The 20,852-nt window shown below is 34.7% G+C and overlaps 1 protein-coding gene and 1 pseudogene across 2 annotated transcripts; one reads left to right on the top strand and one right to left on the bottom strand.

The window, feature by feature from the left end:
* Positions 1-5,183: 5,183 nt before the first annotated feature.
* Positions 5,184-10,195, top strand: LOC111298973 (cellulose synthase A catalytic subunit 7 [UDP-forming]). The gene is made up of 13 exons (XM_022893768.2): positions 5,184-5,351; positions 5,461-5,656; positions 5,754-5,953; positions 6,060-6,162; positions 6,448-6,568; positions 6,673-6,939; positions 7,154-7,499; positions 7,593-7,856; positions 7,961-8,173; positions 8,259-8,472; positions 8,568-8,764; positions 8,866-9,219; positions 9,407-10,195. Exons 1-13 carry the CDS (start codon positions 5,277-5,279, stop codon positions 9,986-9,988), a joined length of 3,132 nt encoding a protein of 1,043 aa, XP_022749503.2. The 5' UTR covers positions 5,184-5,276; the 3' UTR covers positions 9,989-10,195.
* A 2,033-nt stretch (positions 10,196-12,228) lies between these two features.
* Positions 12,229-20,443, bottom strand: LOC111298972 (AUGMIN subunit 8-like; annotated as a pseudogene). The gene is made up of 7 exons (XR_016329614.1): positions 20,155-20,443; positions 17,036-18,525; positions 16,598-16,717; positions 14,320-14,436; positions 14,148-14,237; positions 13,460-13,567; positions 12,229-12,567 (listed from the first exon to the last, which is right to left on the bottom strand). The product of XR_016329614.1 is annotated as an AUGMIN subunit 8-like (transcript).
* Between the last annotated feature and the right edge of the window lie 409 nt (positions 20,444-20,852).

Raw genomic sequence — 20,852 nt, 5'->3', positions numbered from 1 at the left:
TCATTAAACATAGTATATTACTCTCTATTATCATCATATTCATGAACATTGTGTAGATCACCATCTTTTATCACATTATCCCTAAACTCCTCCTCTACATCATTAATTTGAACCATTAGATCTAGACTATGTTCTCTAATATTAGCCTTTTTCTTTTCCTTTTGGTTAAAACCACCAATAGCTTTTCATCCTAAAAAATATCATAAGAATTTGAAAACCCTTCATTTGATCAATTGGGGTCACTACTAGAATAACCATCACTTTCTACCTAATAATAACTATCATTCTCATCACTATCTTCATCATTATGTTCACTAACCTCATCACTACCTCCATTAACCTTATCTTTCTTATCTATATTTTTAACTTTCTTATCAACATTTTTAACTTCATTTGCACTTTCATCAAAATTAACAACACTAGGTTGACCATTTTCTACTTCTTTTTCATTCACATCTGGTGCACATAGATAAATAATAGAAAAATGAGGTTCATTAGCTACAACATAAATACGATTGTTCTTTTGTCTTTATGACTATGAACCATAGCTTCAACATCTCTATTTGAACAAATTTTTTTTAATTTATTATCTAAAAATAGCTTAGGAACACAATAATACATTTCACTAGTGGACTCGGCCTAATTTTATAACCCACTTTTGCACTTGAAAAAATGATCAGTCTAAGGAAAAATCATCAACCCATGTAATATCCCTTCCTACCCAAACTTTGTGATGAATACAAACAAATGACCCATCATGAAAAATGACATGCATTTGTAAAAACAAATTTTTACTTTTCTCAATTTTGAAGTATATTTCAAAAATGCATATTTAAACATTGTTGACAGTAAAAAATTAGAAATGCAACACTACTCATAGCTATCATCATCTTTTCCTTAGGCATTTTAATTATAATTTTTTTCTTTATTTTTGTGCAAACTAGAATACTCTCAATCTTAAAGTGCAAAAATTTATAGATTTTACATGAATGTTAAACTATTACTTATAGTACAGCATCAATGAAGCTATTGTATCATGATGTATTCTAAGCTATTATGGTCATAAAGGACTCTAAACTTAACAAAAAATAACCATTGTATAAAAACTCTACAACATATCTGTAAGTTAGTTATTCAGAATAGAAAAACTCTAAATTTCTTAAATTTAATAAACCCTAAACAGAAGATTTCAACCAACCTTAATGAAATGGAAGTGAGAATTAACATACCTTGTTAGATTGTGAAAGTTTGCTCAATACACAATAATATTGCCTCATCGCTTCTTTGCAGAATGGTGCCTAAAATGCTTTAAACACTGCATTTTCAACTAATTTTTGATTGATTTTTGCCTAAACCTAACCTTAAAAAACTCCTTTTAATCAAAATTGAAAGGTTTTTTTTATTTGATCCTTGAATGAAAACATTTGATTACTTTCAGATGAGATGATTTAATTGTAAGTAACAAAGTTTTGCTTTTTGTTTCAAATACTTCGAGAACAAGCAAGGGGTTTAATAGCAACAAGGGTATTCTTATCATTTTATGACAAAAGGTACCCAAAGAATACTAATGGGATGTCATGAATATAAAGCTCAGAGTGATTAAGTATCACTTTTTAAATTTCATGAGACAAACTCAAATTATGTTAAATCTCAAAGTGTATTTATGTAATTTACCTTTTAAAGAATTCATCGATTTGAATTTAAGTAATTTGACTTATTAATGTACATATTATTGCTTAATGTAACAATGATTTAATAATTTTATAGTGACTTAAGATAATTGACATGTAGAAGTCATCATAAATTTTCCAAATATAAGACCTTACTACAACAAAACTTCCAAATTTGGGGATGTAATCACCCTATAGTATCACATGCTATCTACGTATTTTATGAGTAAAAGCTTATGACTGTTTTTAAAGGAGACTTTCAATAGTTAAAATTAAAATATTATCTTAAAAAGTATGAATTTCAAGACTTAAGATCGATGAGTGGCAGGCAATCGGCCTCCCAAATTTAACTAACAATCATATATTCATATGCATACTAATTAAATTAGCATATCGGTTAAATACAAAAATCTCTTTTACAACTATTATATTAGTATTTTTTTTCTTGAAATTTTTAATCTATTTTTTCTCCCAACTAGATCCGGTCTGTGCTCTACCCTACTCACATTCCCTGACCAGGATGGCTCCCACACCTGTAGCGTTCGTGATCGGCCTACTCAACCGTGTATCGATCGCAAGGAAGAGTGGCACAGCCCCCAACCAAGGGAGTGGTTACGTCCAGTATGTCCCCCCTCAGTCCCAACATGCTATGGTGCTCCGGGGTGGATTCGGATTAAATTTTGAACAGGAATTTTCAAGCTCGAAACCAACTTAATTTGGAAATTTTAATTATTAATAGAAAATATTTTAAATTTAATTTTAATTCACAAATATATTTAAAAATTTAATATTTTAATATATATTTGAAAATTTTAGATTTTTTGAGCTCCAAGAATCATTAGAAAGCTGATCGGGCTTTGGTTCTCAATCCTTTGACAGGAGCTTTTGAAAGCTTCTCAATCCTTTTCTGCAGCTTGCAACTGGGGAGAGCAAAAACTTCAAAGACAGGAATATATTCATAGCTTTGGCAATAAGGTTGTTCTACAAAAAGCTCAAGATCCAGGAAAGAAAAAAGAAACCAACCAAAAATGAAGCCTCAGCTGGTGTCTGAGCAAGCACCAAATCTCGAAGAGAAAGTGTTTTTGGCAGTATAAGAATCAGCAGGTAGAATTATTTCTTCAGCTATATGGGGCATAGGCTGTGTCCTTAGAAGTCTTGTATACTATTTTAGTGCGTCACAACTCACTACCTGTATCAAATGTTTATTAGATTTTAGTAAGAGAAGCAACCTTTTTTACTTGTAACATTTTATAGCACCAAAATCGAATTTCTCTTAGCCTCCCTCCTTTTGTTTCAAATGAATTCGGTACTGATGTGCAATGCCAGCCGAAAGGGTAAATCAATTGGATGGTCCTTGGGACTTGATGCATCGCCCATCTCTGCAAGCACAGCACTTATATGGGAGTTTTGCTGCATGATAGTAAGGCTCGGGGAGAAAACTGTGGTGAAGAGGACTATATGCCAGTGTTGAAGCGACTCATCTTGGCTTTTAAGCCTTTATTTGGAGAGTGACTTCGAGAAGCCTAGGTATTTGCTTTGCAACAGCCTTGGAAAAGGGGAAGAAAAAGGAAAGACTAAAGATGAGGCTTGAGAATTTTAAACACTGACGGCGAAAACCGTATCAGTTTAGAAAAAAAAAAAAATGTGTTTGACGTGTCGAACAAATTGTGACAAGAATTTTTTTTTTTTTTTGTATTTTATATATATTTACAAGAAATAGACATCACAATGATATAAAAATTGTAAGATCTGAAGATAACTTATTTTTGCATCTGCCACTATGCACGTGGTAAGAACATATGGAAGCCCTCCAAAACTAACAATGGATGGCGCTGGTGAGTGAAGCATACTTTTCCAAGCTAGAAGAAACTATCAGAGTTGATAAACCTGAAATTTGAGATGTAAGATATCTCCCCTCAAGAAAAAAAAAATGTTATGTCGCACTGGTGTTAGTGTTAAGTCTGATGTGCTCGAAACAGGGGCTTGATTTTTTTTGCAGATTTTCAGTCAATATATAAATGTTGGGAAAGACTAAGCTGTCTAGAAGATGGAGAGATTTCAACATATCTACCAAACGATGTAGCTTTCGTTTTAAATTTCTTCCTTTCCAAGCATACTTCTCACGTTTTTTTTTCCCTTTTCTTCTTTTATCACCATTTTCACCACCAAATAAAGCAATAGATTTTACTTCTATTGTACATCAGGCCTCTCACTATCCAATTTTACTTGCATTTTAATTTTCATGCGAAGCACCTGCCTGGATATCTGCTAACACCTTCCCTCTACGATAGATTACTATACTAGTATTGAAATACTAGCATAGCAGGTAGTCTTTAGAGCTTTGCTTGTGTAAAATTCTTTTCCCAATCCCCACGAAACTATACCTTCACTTGTAGAAAGATTACATTTCTACCTTGATGAATGCAAGTTTTCCTTGAAAAAAATAAGAACAAAATTGGAGAAACAAATGTTTTCCTTCATGGTCCAGCAGTATTGAATTTGAGTTGAAAATGGTCTCCTAGCTTACTCGCCTAGACTTTTGCAATGTTGAAATATTTATCTTGAAAATTTTATATAAGCAACAATAAATGACGAAGGGAAAGCCCTGCTATTGCTGCGTTCATTATAATCCAAAATTTTATGCCATCGTAAGATTGTTTGGGGTCACTAGAATTTTGATGATTAGTCTGTCACATCACTTTTGATTATTTCACTTCTACACCATTCAAATTTTAATATCCACTAGAATTATCCTTTTATAAAATGATTTATTACATATTAAAAATTTATCTAGATAAACAGGGATATTAATTTTAGTAATATTAAAAACAATAATAATGACAAAATCAATAATTATAGATATGATATTGAGTACTGATAAAATTAAATTAACTAATAAAAATATGTATTTTAATATAAATGTAATAATATCAATAAAATTGAATATCAGTGGAATGTCTACCAAATTATTGACTACTATATTTGAAAATGAGGTAGTCTTATTCGTGATCAAAGACTTCCCCTTCTAGTCTGGAGAGATAATGAGGTTGAAAGCCTCTAATTGCAGTACTAGAGTGCTATCCAAATGTAATTGTGGACAAAAAATACACAAATACCATGGGATGCGATGGTATGCAAATGAGTCTAAGTAATTCAATGAGAATACTTAGTAGGAGTACCAAAAAAAATATATTGAAAGTGTTTTTGAATAACGGGCATAAAAATTTTTAAATGAAAAGAAATAGACAAAGTGAGGTCGAGAAAGGCTTTGACAAGCATGATTTCTTTATGGGAGTAAAATTAAGAATTAAGATAATTGAGGCAAAGAAGAAAAATAAAATATGAAAATAGAGAGATAGGAGGTCGTTGAAGCTTGAAACTTGTAAAAGCCGGGAGAAAAGGGGCATTGGTGGTTGGAAAAAACTGACGAAAGCTTAGCTTCAAGGCAATGGAGACTCTGCAACCAACGACACCATCCCTTATGTGGACACATTAGGTGAGAGAGCCACAAGTTCAGCTCCCAATCTATTATACTTCTCGTTCTTAAAACATTCCCTCTCTACCCTCTTCATTGCCTTATTCCTCCTCCGCTCCCACCCTCCCCCAATGGAAGCCAGCGCTGGACTTGTGGCCGGCTCTCACAACCGCAATGAACTTGTTGTCATTCATGGCCATGAAGAGGTATACACAGAAAGAAAGAAAAATAAGAAGCTATAATTTTATGAAACAGTGTAACCCCATATTTGTTTTGCTTGATAAATGTGTTTTTATTGCTTTTCGATACGTGCAGCCTAAACCTCTGAAGAACCTGGATGGTCAAGTTTGTGAGATTTGTGGTGATGAGATTGGGCTGACAGTAGATGGAGATCTTTTTGTGGCCTGCAACGAGTGTGGTTTTCCTGTTTGTAGGCCTTGCTATGAGTATGAAAGGAGGGAAGGGACTCAACAGTGTCCTCAGTGCAAAACTAGATACAAGCGTCTCAAAGGTATTGCCGAAACCCCCAAAACATGCTTGCTGTAGCAGCCAGTAATTCTTGTAAGAAGTGATGAACTGACATTTTTTGTTTGAATTATGTCGTGAAGGTAGTCCAAGGGTGGAGGGAGATGAAGATGAGGAGGATGTGGATGACATCGAACATGAATTTAACATTGATGATGAACAGAACAAGCATAGGAATCTGGCAGAATCGATGCTTCATGGGAAAATGAGCTATGGAAGAGGTCCGGAAGATGACGAAAGCCCTCAAATTCCACCAGTTATAACTGGTGGCCGATCAAGACCGGTAAGCAAAGTTCTTCGTTTGTCATTAAGATTTAGTACAACTGAAAACATTTTCCTGTTGCATTAGAAAGTTCTTTAGTAATAGTTTCTTTTTTCTGTTGTTATAGGTGAGTGGGGAATTCCCTATAGGAGGCGCTCTTGCTTATGGGGAACACATGTCAAATTCTTCCTTTCATAAACGAGTGCACCCATATCCAATGTCTGAACCTGGTATGCTTTTTAATCTTGTATTATTGAATTTTTTTCAAGTTTGTGACCTTCTGCACACTTTCAGCTGATTTCTTAAATGTTAACCATAAAACTGCGTCTAAGTTTTCAAGCTTTGGGTGGTTTCAAAATCAACTTTTCTTTTCTTTATTTATTTTTATGTCTGTGATCAGTATATATGACCATAATTTTCCCTTCCAAGTAGTGCAAATTGGCTAATCAACATATCGAAAGAGAAAAATAATGTCTCACTATTTGTTTTGCACTGAATATACTTGTGAACAAAAGAAAGCGCAAGATGGGATGAAAAGAAAGAGGGAGGATGGAAAGAAAGGATGGATGATTGGAAAATGCAGCAAGGGAATCTGGGTCCTGAAACTGATGATGCCAATGACCCTGACATGGCCGTGTAAGTACTTAATTGCTTTTGAAGTACTCGGCATGTGCAAAACTTGCATGTGCCTGAGTCAGTCTGTTAACAAGTATGTGTTTTCTCATGTAAACTTCTTACAGGCTTGATGAAGCTAGGCAACCACTGTCAAGGAAGGTGCCAATTGCATCTAGCAAGATCAATCCTTATCGTATGGTGATTGTTGCTCGTCTAGTTATTCTGGCTTTCTTCCTCCGCTATCGAATTTTGAACCCTGTGCACGATGCAATTGGGCTGTGGCTAACTTCTGTGATCTGTGAAGTCTGGTTTGCCTTTTCATGGATACTTGATCAGTTCCCTAAGTGGTTCCCTATTGATCGTGAGACGTATCTTGATCGCCTTTCCCTCAGGTATACAGATTTTGCAATATTCTAGTGAAGTACCTAAAGTATTGAAACAGCTTTGATGCGGAACTGATCAAATTTTACACCTTCAGAGAATATTTATAATTAATCTTCTAAAACTACATGCTTCAAGAACATCTTTTATAATGACTGCAATCATCAATTCATCTAAAGTTTAGTTATTTTTTCCCCATGATCAAACGCATAATGGTTGATGCAGGTATGAGAGGGAAGGTGAGCCCAATATGCTTGCTCCAGTAGATATCTTTGTCAGTACAGTGGATCCCATGAAGGAACCCCCTCTTGTTACAGCTAATACAGTTCTATCGATCTTGGCCATGGACTATCCAGTGGATAAAATCTCTTGCTACATTTCTGATGATGGTTCTTCCATGCTCACATTTGAAGCATCGTCGGAAACAGCTGAATTTGCTAGAAAATGGGTGCCATTCTGTAAGAAATTTGTTATAGAGCCCCGAGCTCCTGAGATGTACTTTACTTTAAAGGTTGATTACCTCAAGGACAAAGTCCAGCCCACATTTGTTAAGGAGCGTCGAGCTATGAAGGTTTGTATATATGAACTCATGAAGACACAACTCGGAGTTTAAGCTGCAGTTAGCTAACTTGTTTAAAGTTCAATTTTTCTTGGTGTTTAACAGAGAGAATATGAAGAATTCAAGGTTAGGATAAATGCACTTGTTGCAAAAGCTCAGAAGGTTCCACCAGAGGGGTGGATCATGCAAGATGGGACACCATGGCCAGGAAACAATACTAAAGATCACCCTGGTATGATTCAAGTATTTCTTGGTCAAAGTGGAGGCCATGATACCGAAGGAAACGAGCTTCCTCGCCTTGTTTATGTATCTCGAGAGAAAAGACCTGGTTTTCTGCATCACAAGAAAGCCGGTGCCATGAATGCCCTGGTAAAGATCTTAAGCACTTGATAATTTTTGTTTCATTCAAGTTCCCTTCTCTCTAGCCCTGCTTTATGTGATAATAATTATGTTAATTCTGTGCAAAATTTCAGGTTCGTGTCTCTGGAGTGCTTACAAATGCTCCCTTTATGTTGAACTTGGATTGTGACCATTATGTGAACAACAGCAAGGCTGTAAGAGAGGCTATGTGTTTCTTGATGGACCCTCAAATTGGAAGAAAGGTCTGCTATGTTCAATTCCCTCAAAGATTCGATGGTATTGACAGGCATGATCGATATGCCAATAGAAACACAGTTTTCTTTGATGTAAGGGCAGCAAAAAAATCCATATTCCCACTGTTTGAGATGGCCAAATGGTGTTTTTTTAATTCTTTTTCCGTGGTTTCTGCAGATTAACATGAAAGGTCTAGATGGTATTCAAGGCCCTGTATATGTCGGCACAGGGTGTGTTTTCAGAAGGCAAGCTCTCTATGGTTATGAACCTCCCAAGGGCCCTAAGCGCCCAAAGATGGTAAGCTGTGATTGCTGCCCGTGCTTTGGACGCCGCAGAAAGGATAGAAAGTATTCTAAGAATGGTGGAAATGAAAATGGGCCAAGCCTGGAAGGTGTTTAAGATTCCACTTGAGCTGCTTCCATAGATATTGTTCCTTCACCTCACCCAACTTAAATTCTGTTTTTTTTTTTTTTTTTATATGAACAGCAACCGACGATGATAAGGAGTTGCTGATGTCCCATATGAACTTTGAAAAGAAATTTGGACAGTCAGCCATTTTTGTAACATCAACCCTGATGGAAGAAGGTGGTGTCCCTCCTTCCTCAAGCCCTGCAGCTCTGCTTAAAGAAGCCATTCATGTAATTAGTTGTGGCTATGAAGACAAAACGGAATGGGGTAGCGAGGTAATGCCAGCCGCTAGAAATTTCACTCGACCTTCTTACAGTTGGGTTTTTAAGTTTAAAAATTAATAATCTGAAGATTTTTGTGCCTTCTGTACGTGCAGCTTGGCTGGATTTATGGCTCAATCACAGAGGATATCCTAACAGGTTTCAAGATGCACTGCCGTGGATGGAGGTCAATTTACTGCATGCCAGAGTTGGCTGCATTTAAGGGTTCAGCTCCCATCAATCTATCAGATCGTCTCAACCAAGTTCTTCGGTGGGCGCTTGGTTCTGTTGAAATTTTCTTTAGTCGTCACTGCCCTGCATGGTATGGCTTCAAGGGAGGAAATCTTAGGTGGCTTGAGCGATTTGCATATGTCAATACAACCATCTACCCGTTCACGGCCTTACCACTCCTTGCCTATTGTACCCTTCCAGCAATCTGTTTGCTTACAGATAAATTCATCATGCCACCGGTAAATAAATGATTCTCATTTAATCGTTTGTGGCTTTCAAATCCCACATCAGGATATTTTGAAGATTTGTTATGATATTCAAAATATCTCAATGTGATATTGGAGTGTTATAATATGGATGTCACATAACTGAATTTAGAAAACTTACCTGCAAATTTAACTTTTGTCGAATTCTCTCCTATGACAGATAAGCACCTTTGCAAGTCTATTCTTCATTTCCTTGTTTCTTTCAATCTTTGCAACCGGTATTCTTGAGCTAAGGTGGAGTGGAGTGAGCATTGAGGAATGGTGGAGAAATGAGCAATTTTGGGTCATTGGTGGTATTTCAGCACATCTGTTTGCTGTTGTCCAAGGTCTGCTGAAGGTTCTAGCCGGCATTGACACAAATTTCACCGTCACATCCAAGGCAACGGATGATGAGGAGTTTGGAGAATTGTATGCCTTCAAATGGACAACCCTCCTGATTCCTCCAACCACTGTCTTAATCATCAACCTAGTTGGAGTTGTTGCAGGCATCTCAGATGCTATAAACAATGGATACCAATCTTGGGGACCTCTCTTTGGAAAGCTCTTCTTCTCCTTCTGGGTGATTGTCCATCTCTATCCATTCCTTAAAGGTCTAATGGGGAGGCAGAACAGGACACCAACCATTGTTGTTATATGGTCAGTGCTATTGGCTTCAATCTTCTCCCTGCTTTGGGTCCGAATTGACCCATTTGTGTTGAAAACCAAGGGACCAGACACCACACGATGCGGCATCAACTGCTGAAGAATTTGTTTTCCCTTTCTTCTTTGATGCGTGGTTCTCAAGATTATACATGTACATTCTTTACTCTTACAAGTATGTGATGTACGAACAAACAAAATGGAGATGCACAAGAAAGAATAAAATTAGAGTGAAGATTTTTGTGTAGTTATATGCATTATACCAAGTTTTGTCATTGAATTGAAAATAGCTCTACTTTTAATAGCTAAATTTGCATGTTCTCATTCTGGCATCTTTGAATTTGAATATCAAATTATTTGTATGTCATCTTTAAAAATAATTGTATAAATTAATCGAGTAAAGTTTCAGATTCATTAAACCATTAACTTTTAAGTAACTCTTTACCTTTAAAGAATAGTTTGGTTGGGTTAATGCCCAATGATCAGTGTGGGTAGCAAAGGATAGTATGTAGACCAAATGCCTGTAATGCCATCTATGAGAAAGGGTATGCTTAAGGTAGGCATGGCAAATGCTTAAAACAAGTAATCAACGGCTTTGCCCTTTGGACATTAACCCATTTACGTCAGTCATACCTGAGGTACGGCTAAAAATCGCGGCAGACAGAGAGGTCAAAGTACAGAACAAGATGTGTGCATGGCCGGGTTTGGGGCATATAAACACCGGAGGACTTGATTAGAAATGATAATCCAAGTCGGGCCAGGATGGGCTTGGACCAAGACCTTGTTATTTTAGTTACGCTCGTACTGAAATTTTTCATCGTGCTAATTTTTTTTTATGGACTTCATTTTAGTACAATTAAAATTGTATACAATTATAAATTATTATCTGTAATTGTGATCTGCGTGGAATCCATATAATTTTATATGAATCTTTATAAAAAGAAAAATATGTTGAAAATATAGCTTTTTTTTTATAAAAAAGTCGCAGTTTGAAGCCGTTGAAATTTAAACTTGTCGAGCTAAACTAAATTTTGAAAATCATACTTATTAGGCGCATGGTTCAAGTTAAATACCAAAGCAAGGGACATGCGTCCCATCCTCTTTGATTCACTATTATTCGCATGGTTCTGCGACCATAATGGCCATCTTGAGATAGATCAATAACCGTTTCTGGGAATTGCTCCTCCAATACAAGGCTAGCCGGCAGTATACCTCTCATCAATAGAATTTCTCCCTTCTCTTGTAAGATTCTCTAATATGCTTTCTTTCTACTCTCTTTTTTCAATATGCTATCCTGAGCGTTACAGGGCAAACATTAGGAAAAACTCACGGTGGTCGTTTGATCTTGCAAAAGAAGTCCCGTTAGAAAAATAGGGGTGAAAAAAAGAATAAAAAATAAAAAATTAATTTAAAACCATAATGTTCGATTTAATTTAAATCGATTTTTTTTATTTGATTTATATTAATTTCAGATTAGATTTTGTAAAAATAATCTTATTAAAAAAGTAGAGATGAGAAAAAAAATTAAAAAAATTAAAAATCGATTCAAAACCATTATGTTCTGATTAGTTTATATTGATTTTTTTTATTTGATTTGGATTGAGTTTAGATATTAAATATGTATATTAAATTTGAACCAAATTTTGAATCAAAAAATAAAAAATTAAATAAAAATCAAATCGAATTACATAGATTTATTGATTTTTATATATTTTTAAAATTTTTATAAAATAAAAATAATAAATTTATATCAAAATCTACTTAAATATATTAAAATTTTATATTAATATATTATATAAAAATATAAAAAATAAAATTTTAAATTAAAAAATCCAAACAATCTAAATTAATAAAATTCAATTCAATTCAATTAAAAGATTTGATTCATATTTAGATTTAAATTTTAAAAATTTATAATAATATTTAATATAAAAAATCTGAATTAAATTTAATCCAATCGGATCAATATCACCTGTAAAAAAGCATCCAACATCCACAAAATGGAAGTTGGGGAATACTCGGGTTAAGGGCAATAGTCCAAGAGTTAATGGCCCAGAGCCACCGGTATGATAGATTAATAGTTCAGGTACTTATATATTTTTTTTTTTTTCAGCTAAACTACAAAATTGCTTTGTTTCTCTCCAGAATCTCTACTTTGACCATTGGGTGTGCAAATGTTGTGACATCTAACATCGATAAATGATAGTTTAGCCAGTTTCTCTATCTGGGTACACAACAAAAACTTCCATTCTAGTCTACATGTAAACTTAGCCCCACATCTTTTTTTTTCCTTCTTAAAACTCTTTTTTATTACATTTTTTTCGCTCTTAAGTTTTCTTTACATTGATTATCAAATCCTTTGCTTCCTTTGGATTTTTCTTTTCAAATGTGTGATACAAAAATTACACGTAGAAAAATGAAGCCAATAGCTCTATCTCAATAGCTCTATCTTTTGAAAGGGAAAAATATTAAAGAAAAAATTACCATTAAATTAAGATTTTTATATTTGCTGGGAACCAAGCAGATTTTTTTTTTTTTTTTTAATTTATCTCACTTAAATGATATATTGGCAGATTGTTAGCACACCAGCTGCTCAGGGCCATGGAAATGTTTCGGCTGCTTATTCCTCTCCAAAGGTTGTTTTGTTTGTATGAGATGAGACCTAAGGCTGTACTCTTCTAACTGTTCAATAGCAACAGCAAAACATTGTCAAATATAGACATTAAGAAAAAAGACAAAGTAAATATATGCATTATGAAAATAGAAACAAAACGTTGAAATTGAACAATCTATTTTAGCCAGCTCATATGGCACAAATAAGCAATGAGCTGACATTAGCCAGCCAGTTTGATAGGGATGGCATATCGGCATGGATTGGCTACATTTATAGCAATTGAATTAAAAAAGACCAAGTGCATAAAAAATGAAGAGAGAATGGTGAATCACTGACAGCCAGCATTAATTGGCTCTATAACACTTCAAAATTTAACCAGGTTAATGTTTAACTTATAAGTAGGAAAGGGCTAAAACATTTAACCAGTTAATAACTGATTGTACACCCAAGTCTAAGTAGGGTAAGTTTCAAGCAAATATGGAAAAACCTGACCTACAATAACCACATGGCATGAATGTTTGAGCATGCCACTATTACACATTAGCTTCATACTGAAAACTCTTACCTGTCCCCACAAACAAATGAAATAAATTTCCGCTTCAGCACAATAGGTAAATAAACATCACATAATTACTTTGGAGGAGTTTAATAGGTAAACACTGGAAGAAATATCTTTTTTTTGAGGCAGGCTTAGATGGTGACTTATGAGCATATATTTGAAAGTTCATTAATTCTAAAAGCTTGTATCTATTTAATTTAATGGTAATGAATTAACCCATTACAAATACCATTCACGGTTTCAGAAGTCAATTCTCTCATCATCCTATGGGTTAAACTTTGATCCATGCAAATGATAGTTCCAGGTCAAGGCAAAAAATTATGGTTAATTGTTTGTCAATGCTAGTTATAGTCATATTTAATCCAAGAATTCAAAGTTCTGCAAATTTAAGGTGTCCTAACCTCCATAGCTGCTGTTGAAGCCAAGAGAGCTTCACATTGGTCAAGCATGTTTTTCTCTTCTGCAGCTGTTGCAGCAAGCTCAGAAACCAAATTGTTTATTCCTTCTACCTACAACGCATATGATATTGAAATACAGTTAAAGCATCCAGAATTGAAATCAAGATATAAAAAGATATATCAGCAAGAGGACTGCATGCTAATATCAGAATCCAGAGTCTGTAGCACATTGGAGCAGCAAAGGACCAAAACCCAAGTTGTCAATGTGAAATTTATTTGGCAGCAGGGATATTGCTCTCGCCAGAGCATTAGACACAAAAGAAGGGTAAGAAACAAAAATCTTTTCAAAATTCAGATATATATCGTCTAAGCTGAAATTACAAGAAACACTTGCCTCAAGACCTTAAAGTAAAATACACAGAAACAGAACTTCTACTTCTACCAAAATTCATTTTTCTTGGAAAATATACCAGCAGCTGGCATCTTAAATTTCAATATCAGATAATAGAAAACATCAAAGCATTACAGGATTAAGCAGAAGGAATAAAAAGCAGGATATTTTGATAGACATTCAATCAAAAATAATAGTGGGAAGTAAAGACTACAGCATTGATATTTGTTCTTTCTGCTTATAATGTCAGGCATCTATGTCCAAAAACAGGGGAAAAAAGTGGCTTGGGAAGCTAAATACCTTTGAGAGTAAAGAACAAATGGAGGATCCCATAGCCTGCATCACGTCAACAGCAGAGCAAATAGCAGCTTTCAATGATTCAATGTCTGCCTGATGAGTACAAAATCCAGTAATGATGTCAAGGTTTCTCTTTTCAGATATCAATCCAAAGTACTTTTGTAAACTAACTTACCCTTGCCCCTCCAGTTATGGGAAGAAGGAGAGTGCTTGCCTCCAGATCTTCTACTGCTCCAGCTAAAGAACTTATATGATCTCCTTCAAGTAATGCCCAATTGTTGAGGTATCCCATCTGCATGAATCATGTATACACATGCATTTAGATAGTGGAAATTCTCTGGACTGACACAAGAAAACTATAAATTGGTATTCAAAAGAATGACTGAAAGTTGAACATATTTCTGCGCAAATATTTTCTCATCTAAGCCCAAAGGCGTGCTTGGAATTTATTTCTCTCTTTTGATAGATTAGAAAGGAAATGAAATAGTTTATTGTTGTTTTCTTTGTCATTGACTACATCCTTTTTTCCTAGACAGATGGAGTGATGTTAAAACATCTACAATTTCAATATACAATCCAACTCAGGAACAGAGTTCTAAAGACCATGCTAAAAGCCATAAGTTGTTTAGATGGGAAAGGAAAATATAGCATTACTAGATTCTCAAGAAAGAAAGTGTAGGTCGCAATGAAGCAGCACACAAAAGGAAAAAGGTAAAGAGAGGAAGAAGAGGGGAAAGAGAGAAATGGTCCTCCATTGCTCACTTTGTTAAATAATAATAATAATAATAATAATAATATTATTATTATTATTATTATTATTATTAAAAGTAAAAAAAAAAAAAAAAAAAGGAATGGCATCAAACTCAGAGCTCCATTATGATTTAGCTGCAATATTTTGTAGATGTACAAGCCAGTACAACTTCAGCAATCCAATCCAGATATACCTCTAACAGCAAATATTGGTACACCTATACTCTAATGCAAAATGCTTAGAAGGGAAAGCCTGCAAATTTTTGCTCAGTGGAAAAAATCTAAACTGATATGCAGATTTTCAAAAAATATTCTTCTTTTTGCACATGTCAGAAAGTTTTCTTGAATGATTGAGATAGCTTATTTAATTCTTCCAACTTTTAAATGAGAAGATATTTCCATGAGGATGAAAGATAACTCCTTATATCTAATTTTTGGAGACATATGCAGTTGATCATAAGCAATTGTCCCAAATATAAGACATGAAATATATCATTCATGTAGATAATAAATTGTTTCTCTCTTCCATCAATTCAATATTAATCACCATACAAAAGTTTGACAAAAAAATGTTCATCTAAAATCGTAACTGTAATGTCATTTTAACAGTAATAATTAGAAGAAAAAAATAATAGTTATCAAGCCAAGGCCACTTCGAAATCATGTTGTAATGTAATTTTAACAGTCAAAAGTACCAGATGCACACTTGACACCTCATGTTTTTATATACCTTCCATGTTTATGCAACAGAGAGTCAGTTGCGATAATTTATGGCATTAATGGAAACTTTTTCCCTCCAACCCCCCTCCAATCTTTTTAGATCTTAAAATTTTATGGTTTGTCTTATCCATTGAAACTTGCTCAATGTGTAAGCATTTTAAATATGGGGATGCAGAATATATTTGAATCTAATAAGGTTCCTAGGACCAAACAAGATGGAAAAGTTCAAACATGAAATATTTTTTAGTGCCGATCAAATTGGCATTAGATGTCAGGAGTAAATTACTAGTACTTTTTGTCTGATAGCACCAAAACATGGACTGGATCCGAATGTAGAAACCCCTCTAATTCCTCAAATGCTGAAATTTGGGGCAAAACGCACACTGCAGAATGAGCCTCCAGTCAAGGCTTTTCCAAGTATCTATTAGATTTGACTTTCCTCCTCCCATTAAAAGGCTAGCATGACTAGAAAATTATTATTTACAATTCTACGTCCCCTAAGTTCATTCTAGTCAGTATCTCCACCAATTTAAGAAGCTTGGAGGCTGACAGAGGCTGACAACAATGCTATATATCATTACCTATAACCATGTAATGATAAAGTAGGCCCTCTATTCATCTAAATGATGCTTCCAAAAGCTATGCCAATACGATAATAAATATTCTATTACTATAAAATTTAGACGTATAGAGTGCACCAAGGCATAGCTTAGTGACATCCACCTTTCCTCCAAAAGGACTCAAGTTTGAATCCTCCTTTCCCTAAAATATAACAATTTAGACCTACAGATATTAAGAAGATACATAAGTAAGCACTGAATACCTCCTTGTGTCGTCACCAGGAGTTGCACAATTAAAAGTGCATATAAACTATTATCATAACGTCAAACTTAAAATATAAAAGCATTTCTAACATTAAACATGTATGAGGGGAATAAAAGTTTTCTATGAAAGGACAATGTTATTATAGAGAGAGGCATTACTTGATCATTCAAAACTGAGTTCAGCTTGAGCTCTAACTTCAACTGTTGGAGATTGATCTTTTGTTTTAGCACGGCATCCCACAGACTCAAAGTAGCATTCCAGACATTGTACAAAGTTTCCTGGAATAACAGATCAAACTTTTCTTTGATAAAAGATTTAACATACTATACAAGAGGAAATTCAGTGTCCATGTCATTTCTAGAGCTCTAAGTGCAGGATCTGCATATGACACTGTCATGAAATTCATCACAGGAGGAAAGAGATCATTGTGGACTGTGATGCAAAGCAAACAATATGGAAATTTTTTATTCAATGATTCCAGAAATGCATCATGGAAGTAGAATTTTCCTATTCAAACCATGAAAGATTATCTCCCTTACCAAAACATATGCTAATATTTGTCGACACAGAGTTGTTCAGTTAGAGAAGAAATCTACCTCCACAATTACTTTCTGAATATACAGTACAGTTTCTGCCCGGGCATTAGCAAATCGCCACTGCAAATAACAATTGTAAAGAAGGCGCAGTTGATGAGCATCCTCTATGTAGCTCGCACTTTTTCTCCCCTTCTTAAAATCTGCAATAAAACTGAGAACTGAAGTTGAGCTATGGGATTGACTAGATGACGTGCATGTCCTCATCCGAGATGGACTGACTGCCCTTGGAGTTGGACTGGCTCCTCGTGGAGGTGGAGTGGAAGTTCTTGCCCGAGACGGACTGACACCCCTAGAAACAGAGGTCCTATTTGGTGACTGAGGTCGTGATCTGGGAGCAGATAACGACTGAGATTTTACCGCATGAGTTGTTAGTATCATTTTGTCCACTGGACTTGCAGAAAGGAGCCTAGCAGGTCCAGATACCCGCAGGGACTTATCATCAATTGAAATTGCCTTAGGCCCTACTCGACCAATATCAACAAGTGATAACAACCTAGCAGCATCACTAGCAGATTTCTGTAGAGGTTTACCCAAACTATCAGACATAGGCATTCTCTTCGGTGAAGATAACCCCATTCCTGGAACTGATGTAGATAAACATTTAACATTCTTATTATCACCCAGATCCACTTTTCTATTCAATGAATTGGAAGATAATTTCTCACCATTTCTACTAGGCCATCGATGCTGATCTATCAATCGGCTAGGCAAACCATCAACTGGTTTTGCATTTTCAGATTGATCAGGTGCATTCTTCCCTTTAAGAGGAATTCTCTTTCTCTCTGGAGTAGACTTCCGTGATAAGGTAGCTTTCTCAGACTGTTGTCTATGGGCCACATTTGAAGAAGGTCTCAAAGTGCGGTCCAAGGAAATATTACTAACCGGTTTTTCTTTTTCCTTTTTGCTAACAGGAATTGAAATAATATCAGACTGAAATGAAACACTAAGACTTCTCATAGTAGAAGGCCATAAACTTTCAGGTATACGGCCGGTTGATAGCCTTCTAGATGATATCTGCACAGCTATTGATGAATCATGAACCGGCATAAATGGACTTCGAGGTGAAGGTGGTGTTGAGGGGCGTTTCCTCTCAGCCGATGCAGCTCTCTTTTGCATCAACTGGGAATGTTTAGAGGATGTTCTAGCAAGGTTTGGAGATGGGCAACGCCTGGGACTAGAAGGTGTTGATGAAGTGGGTGATTTATACCTCGAACTAACTTCCCTTGTTCGAGGCAGTGGGGAAGTGAGTGGTGCATTGTTTTTTTCAGCAAGAAAAAGGGGTGGCCTTTTGGTAACCACAACAGCAAGCTTGTGCAATCGTTGCTCTGATTCACATACATCCATCCAAACTCTCCAAAGTAGACCACATTGATGGGATTTTGGAAACAGAAAACTAAACTACATTTAACAGCCTAACCTTACATGTATCCCGCATGTAATTGGAATAACACCAGCTGCACAAAAAGAAGATGCTTTTCCCTGCAATAAATCTGCCACAAATGCACAAACCAAAAGTTAGATGCTTACAGAATGGCAGAAAGCGAAGGAATAATTATAAACACCGTAGAATAAAGAATAAACTGAAAAAAGAATACGTCTTTACAGATTCCCAGATCCAACTGATGAAGAATTAGAGAATTACAAGCAATGACTGAAATAGGCATAGGTTATTCATCAAGAAAAGCCCAAATCCAAGCAGATCAAGCCTTAATAATGAGGCTAAGAAGTGATAAAACAGCATCAGGTACAATGTGGAGTCCTTGAGAAATTTCAGTAGAATTTTATCCAACATACATTAACGGTCATCTCTACGTTTGCTTTTGGTTAAATCTCACATAAAATTGCAAATGCAATGTGCTAAGGGGTCCCCTAAGCGAAGACTTGAGAAACTATACTGCTATGTATGTACTGGTTTTTTGGTTCATGGTGGTGAGGTGCAGGATAAGAAGACAGCTAGAAGAAAGATGCGTAGGATAAGTTTGGGGGTGTGTGTGTGTGTGTGTGTGTGTGTGAGAGAGAGAGAGAGAGAGAGAGACCCTTCTCGCTCTAAAGGTCACAAATTGTTTAATGTTAATATTTCTCTTTTGTCCTTCTCACGGGAATGCCATGGTCGGTTGGGCTGAAAAAAAAAAAAAAACACAATGGGGTTCACTGATTTTCACTCACAAAAACAAATACACAGCCCCACTCTGGCTTCTTCTCTTCCTTTCATTCTCTTCCATGAAAGGGAATTCAATGAAAATGATACCAACAAACAATTGCAGCAAAATTTTTTTTAAAAAATACTATCTTCCAATAAGAAAAAAGAAAAATTTGATCACATGGGATTTTTACCTCGGGATCATATGTTTGATTAACTAAATGACAGTAAAATTAACACAATAATTAAAAACTTAAAATGCAATTAACAAATTAGGAAATAAACATTTAAAATAATTGGAAAAAAAAAGAAGAAGATTGAAGTTTTGCAGTGCTAATGTTGTTGAAGATACGGGAAGAGAAATGAAGGACCACGTCCAAGGAAGATCATTGTCCATCCCCATGAATTACACTAAAAACATTAAATAATAGTTTAAAATTTTTTATATAAATTAAAAATTTGTACCATAATAATACAGATAAAAACATAGTTGTTATTCCTAGAAATATCGTTCTTGAATCAAAAAATTTTCTCTGAATTGACCATCTGGGAATTTTTTATTTTGTATTTCCAGATTGAGGAACGAAAATCGATGGAAACCACAGTAAAGATGACAGCTTTTAAAATTAAAATTTGATTAAAATTGCAATGATTAAAATGGGCTTTAATTATTTTAACGAAAAGAATCCAAAATCATAATCATGTCTGTATTTGACAGGGTTATGTCTCTAAAATTGAAGACAAAAATACAGTGAAATATAAAAAACTGTTCATGTAAATCTCTATGAGAAAGTTGCAGAGATTGTTCATTGAATCCAATTGCTAAAAATAGCAACACAAAATCACTTTAAACTAACTTATTGTTAGCCTAATTCCGTGATCTACAAAGTAAGATCAAAGCAGAAGGCTGAAAATTAATTGCAACATAAATCTCAGGATAAAGAAGAAAGAAATTATTTTATAGAAAAAAAATTCTCACCTTTATCGAGCTATAAAATCTTCCAAAACGATTCAATCACAAAAATTAGCCCTAAGAAATTCGTAAACTCTTTGAAATTCAAGATAATAAGGAACCGAGAGGGTGATCGCCGAGAGGAAAGGAAAGATCGTCTGAGAATGGTCGGAGAGCAAATATTCCGGCGGGAAATGAAACCGATTGGGGTTTTTTTTTGTTTTTATATTTTTTATTTATGAGAGAAACGAGAGGGAAACAAAAGGAGGAGAGATTAAAAAAAAAGTGAGCGAGAGAGAGAGAGAGAGATAGCTTCGAGGAAGAAAAGAAATAAAGACGAAGGGAATATAAAAGCGAAAGGAAGAGTTAAAAAAAAAACCGGTTTTTCAGTTGAGAGGGAGTGAGAAGGACGCTGTTTCCGCGCCACCTACTTTATTGGGCTTTTAGTACTTACAAGTTCTAGAGGAAGAGTAGAAGTTTTGTTTTGGCAACTGTTAACCTTCTTTTTAAAAAGAATTTATTATTTTTTATTAAATTTTTAAAATTTTTTTTTATCAAAATTTAAAATTTCGTCTTTAAAATTAAAAATGTAATACTTTATCAAATAAAGACTAAAATAAAAATTTTTTAAATTCTATCATTTTATTTAAATAAATTTTTATATTTTTATTATATCAAAATAAATTTTTAATTTATATTTAAATAAAATTTAATTTTTAATATAT

Source organism: Durio zibethinus, chromosome 18 (genome assembly GCF_047325235.1).
Source record: "Durio zibethinus cultivar Kanyao isolate XHJ-2024 chromosome 18, ASM4732523v1, whole genome shotgun sequence".
Taxonomy (NCBI): domain Eukaryota; kingdom Viridiplantae; phylum Streptophyta; class Magnoliopsida; order Malvales; family Malvaceae; genus Durio; species Durio zibethinus.
This window is presented reverse-complemented; position numbering and strand designations above follow the sequence as displayed.

Bases quoted from the DNA above. Each gene is read 5' to 3' on its own strand.
- LOC111298973 (XM_022893768.2), top strand. From the start codon at position 5,277: ATGGAAGCCAGCGCTGGACTTGTGGCCGGCTCTCACAACCGCAATGAA. The intron at 7,500-7,592 runs GTTTGTATATAT...GGTGTTTAACAG, and splicing joins AGGAGCGTCGAGCTATGAAG to AGAGAATATGAAGAATTCAA. The intron at 8,174-8,258 runs GTAAGGGCAGCA...TGGTTTCTGCAG, and splicing joins GAAACACAGTTTTCTTTGAT to ATTAACATGAAAGGTCTAGA.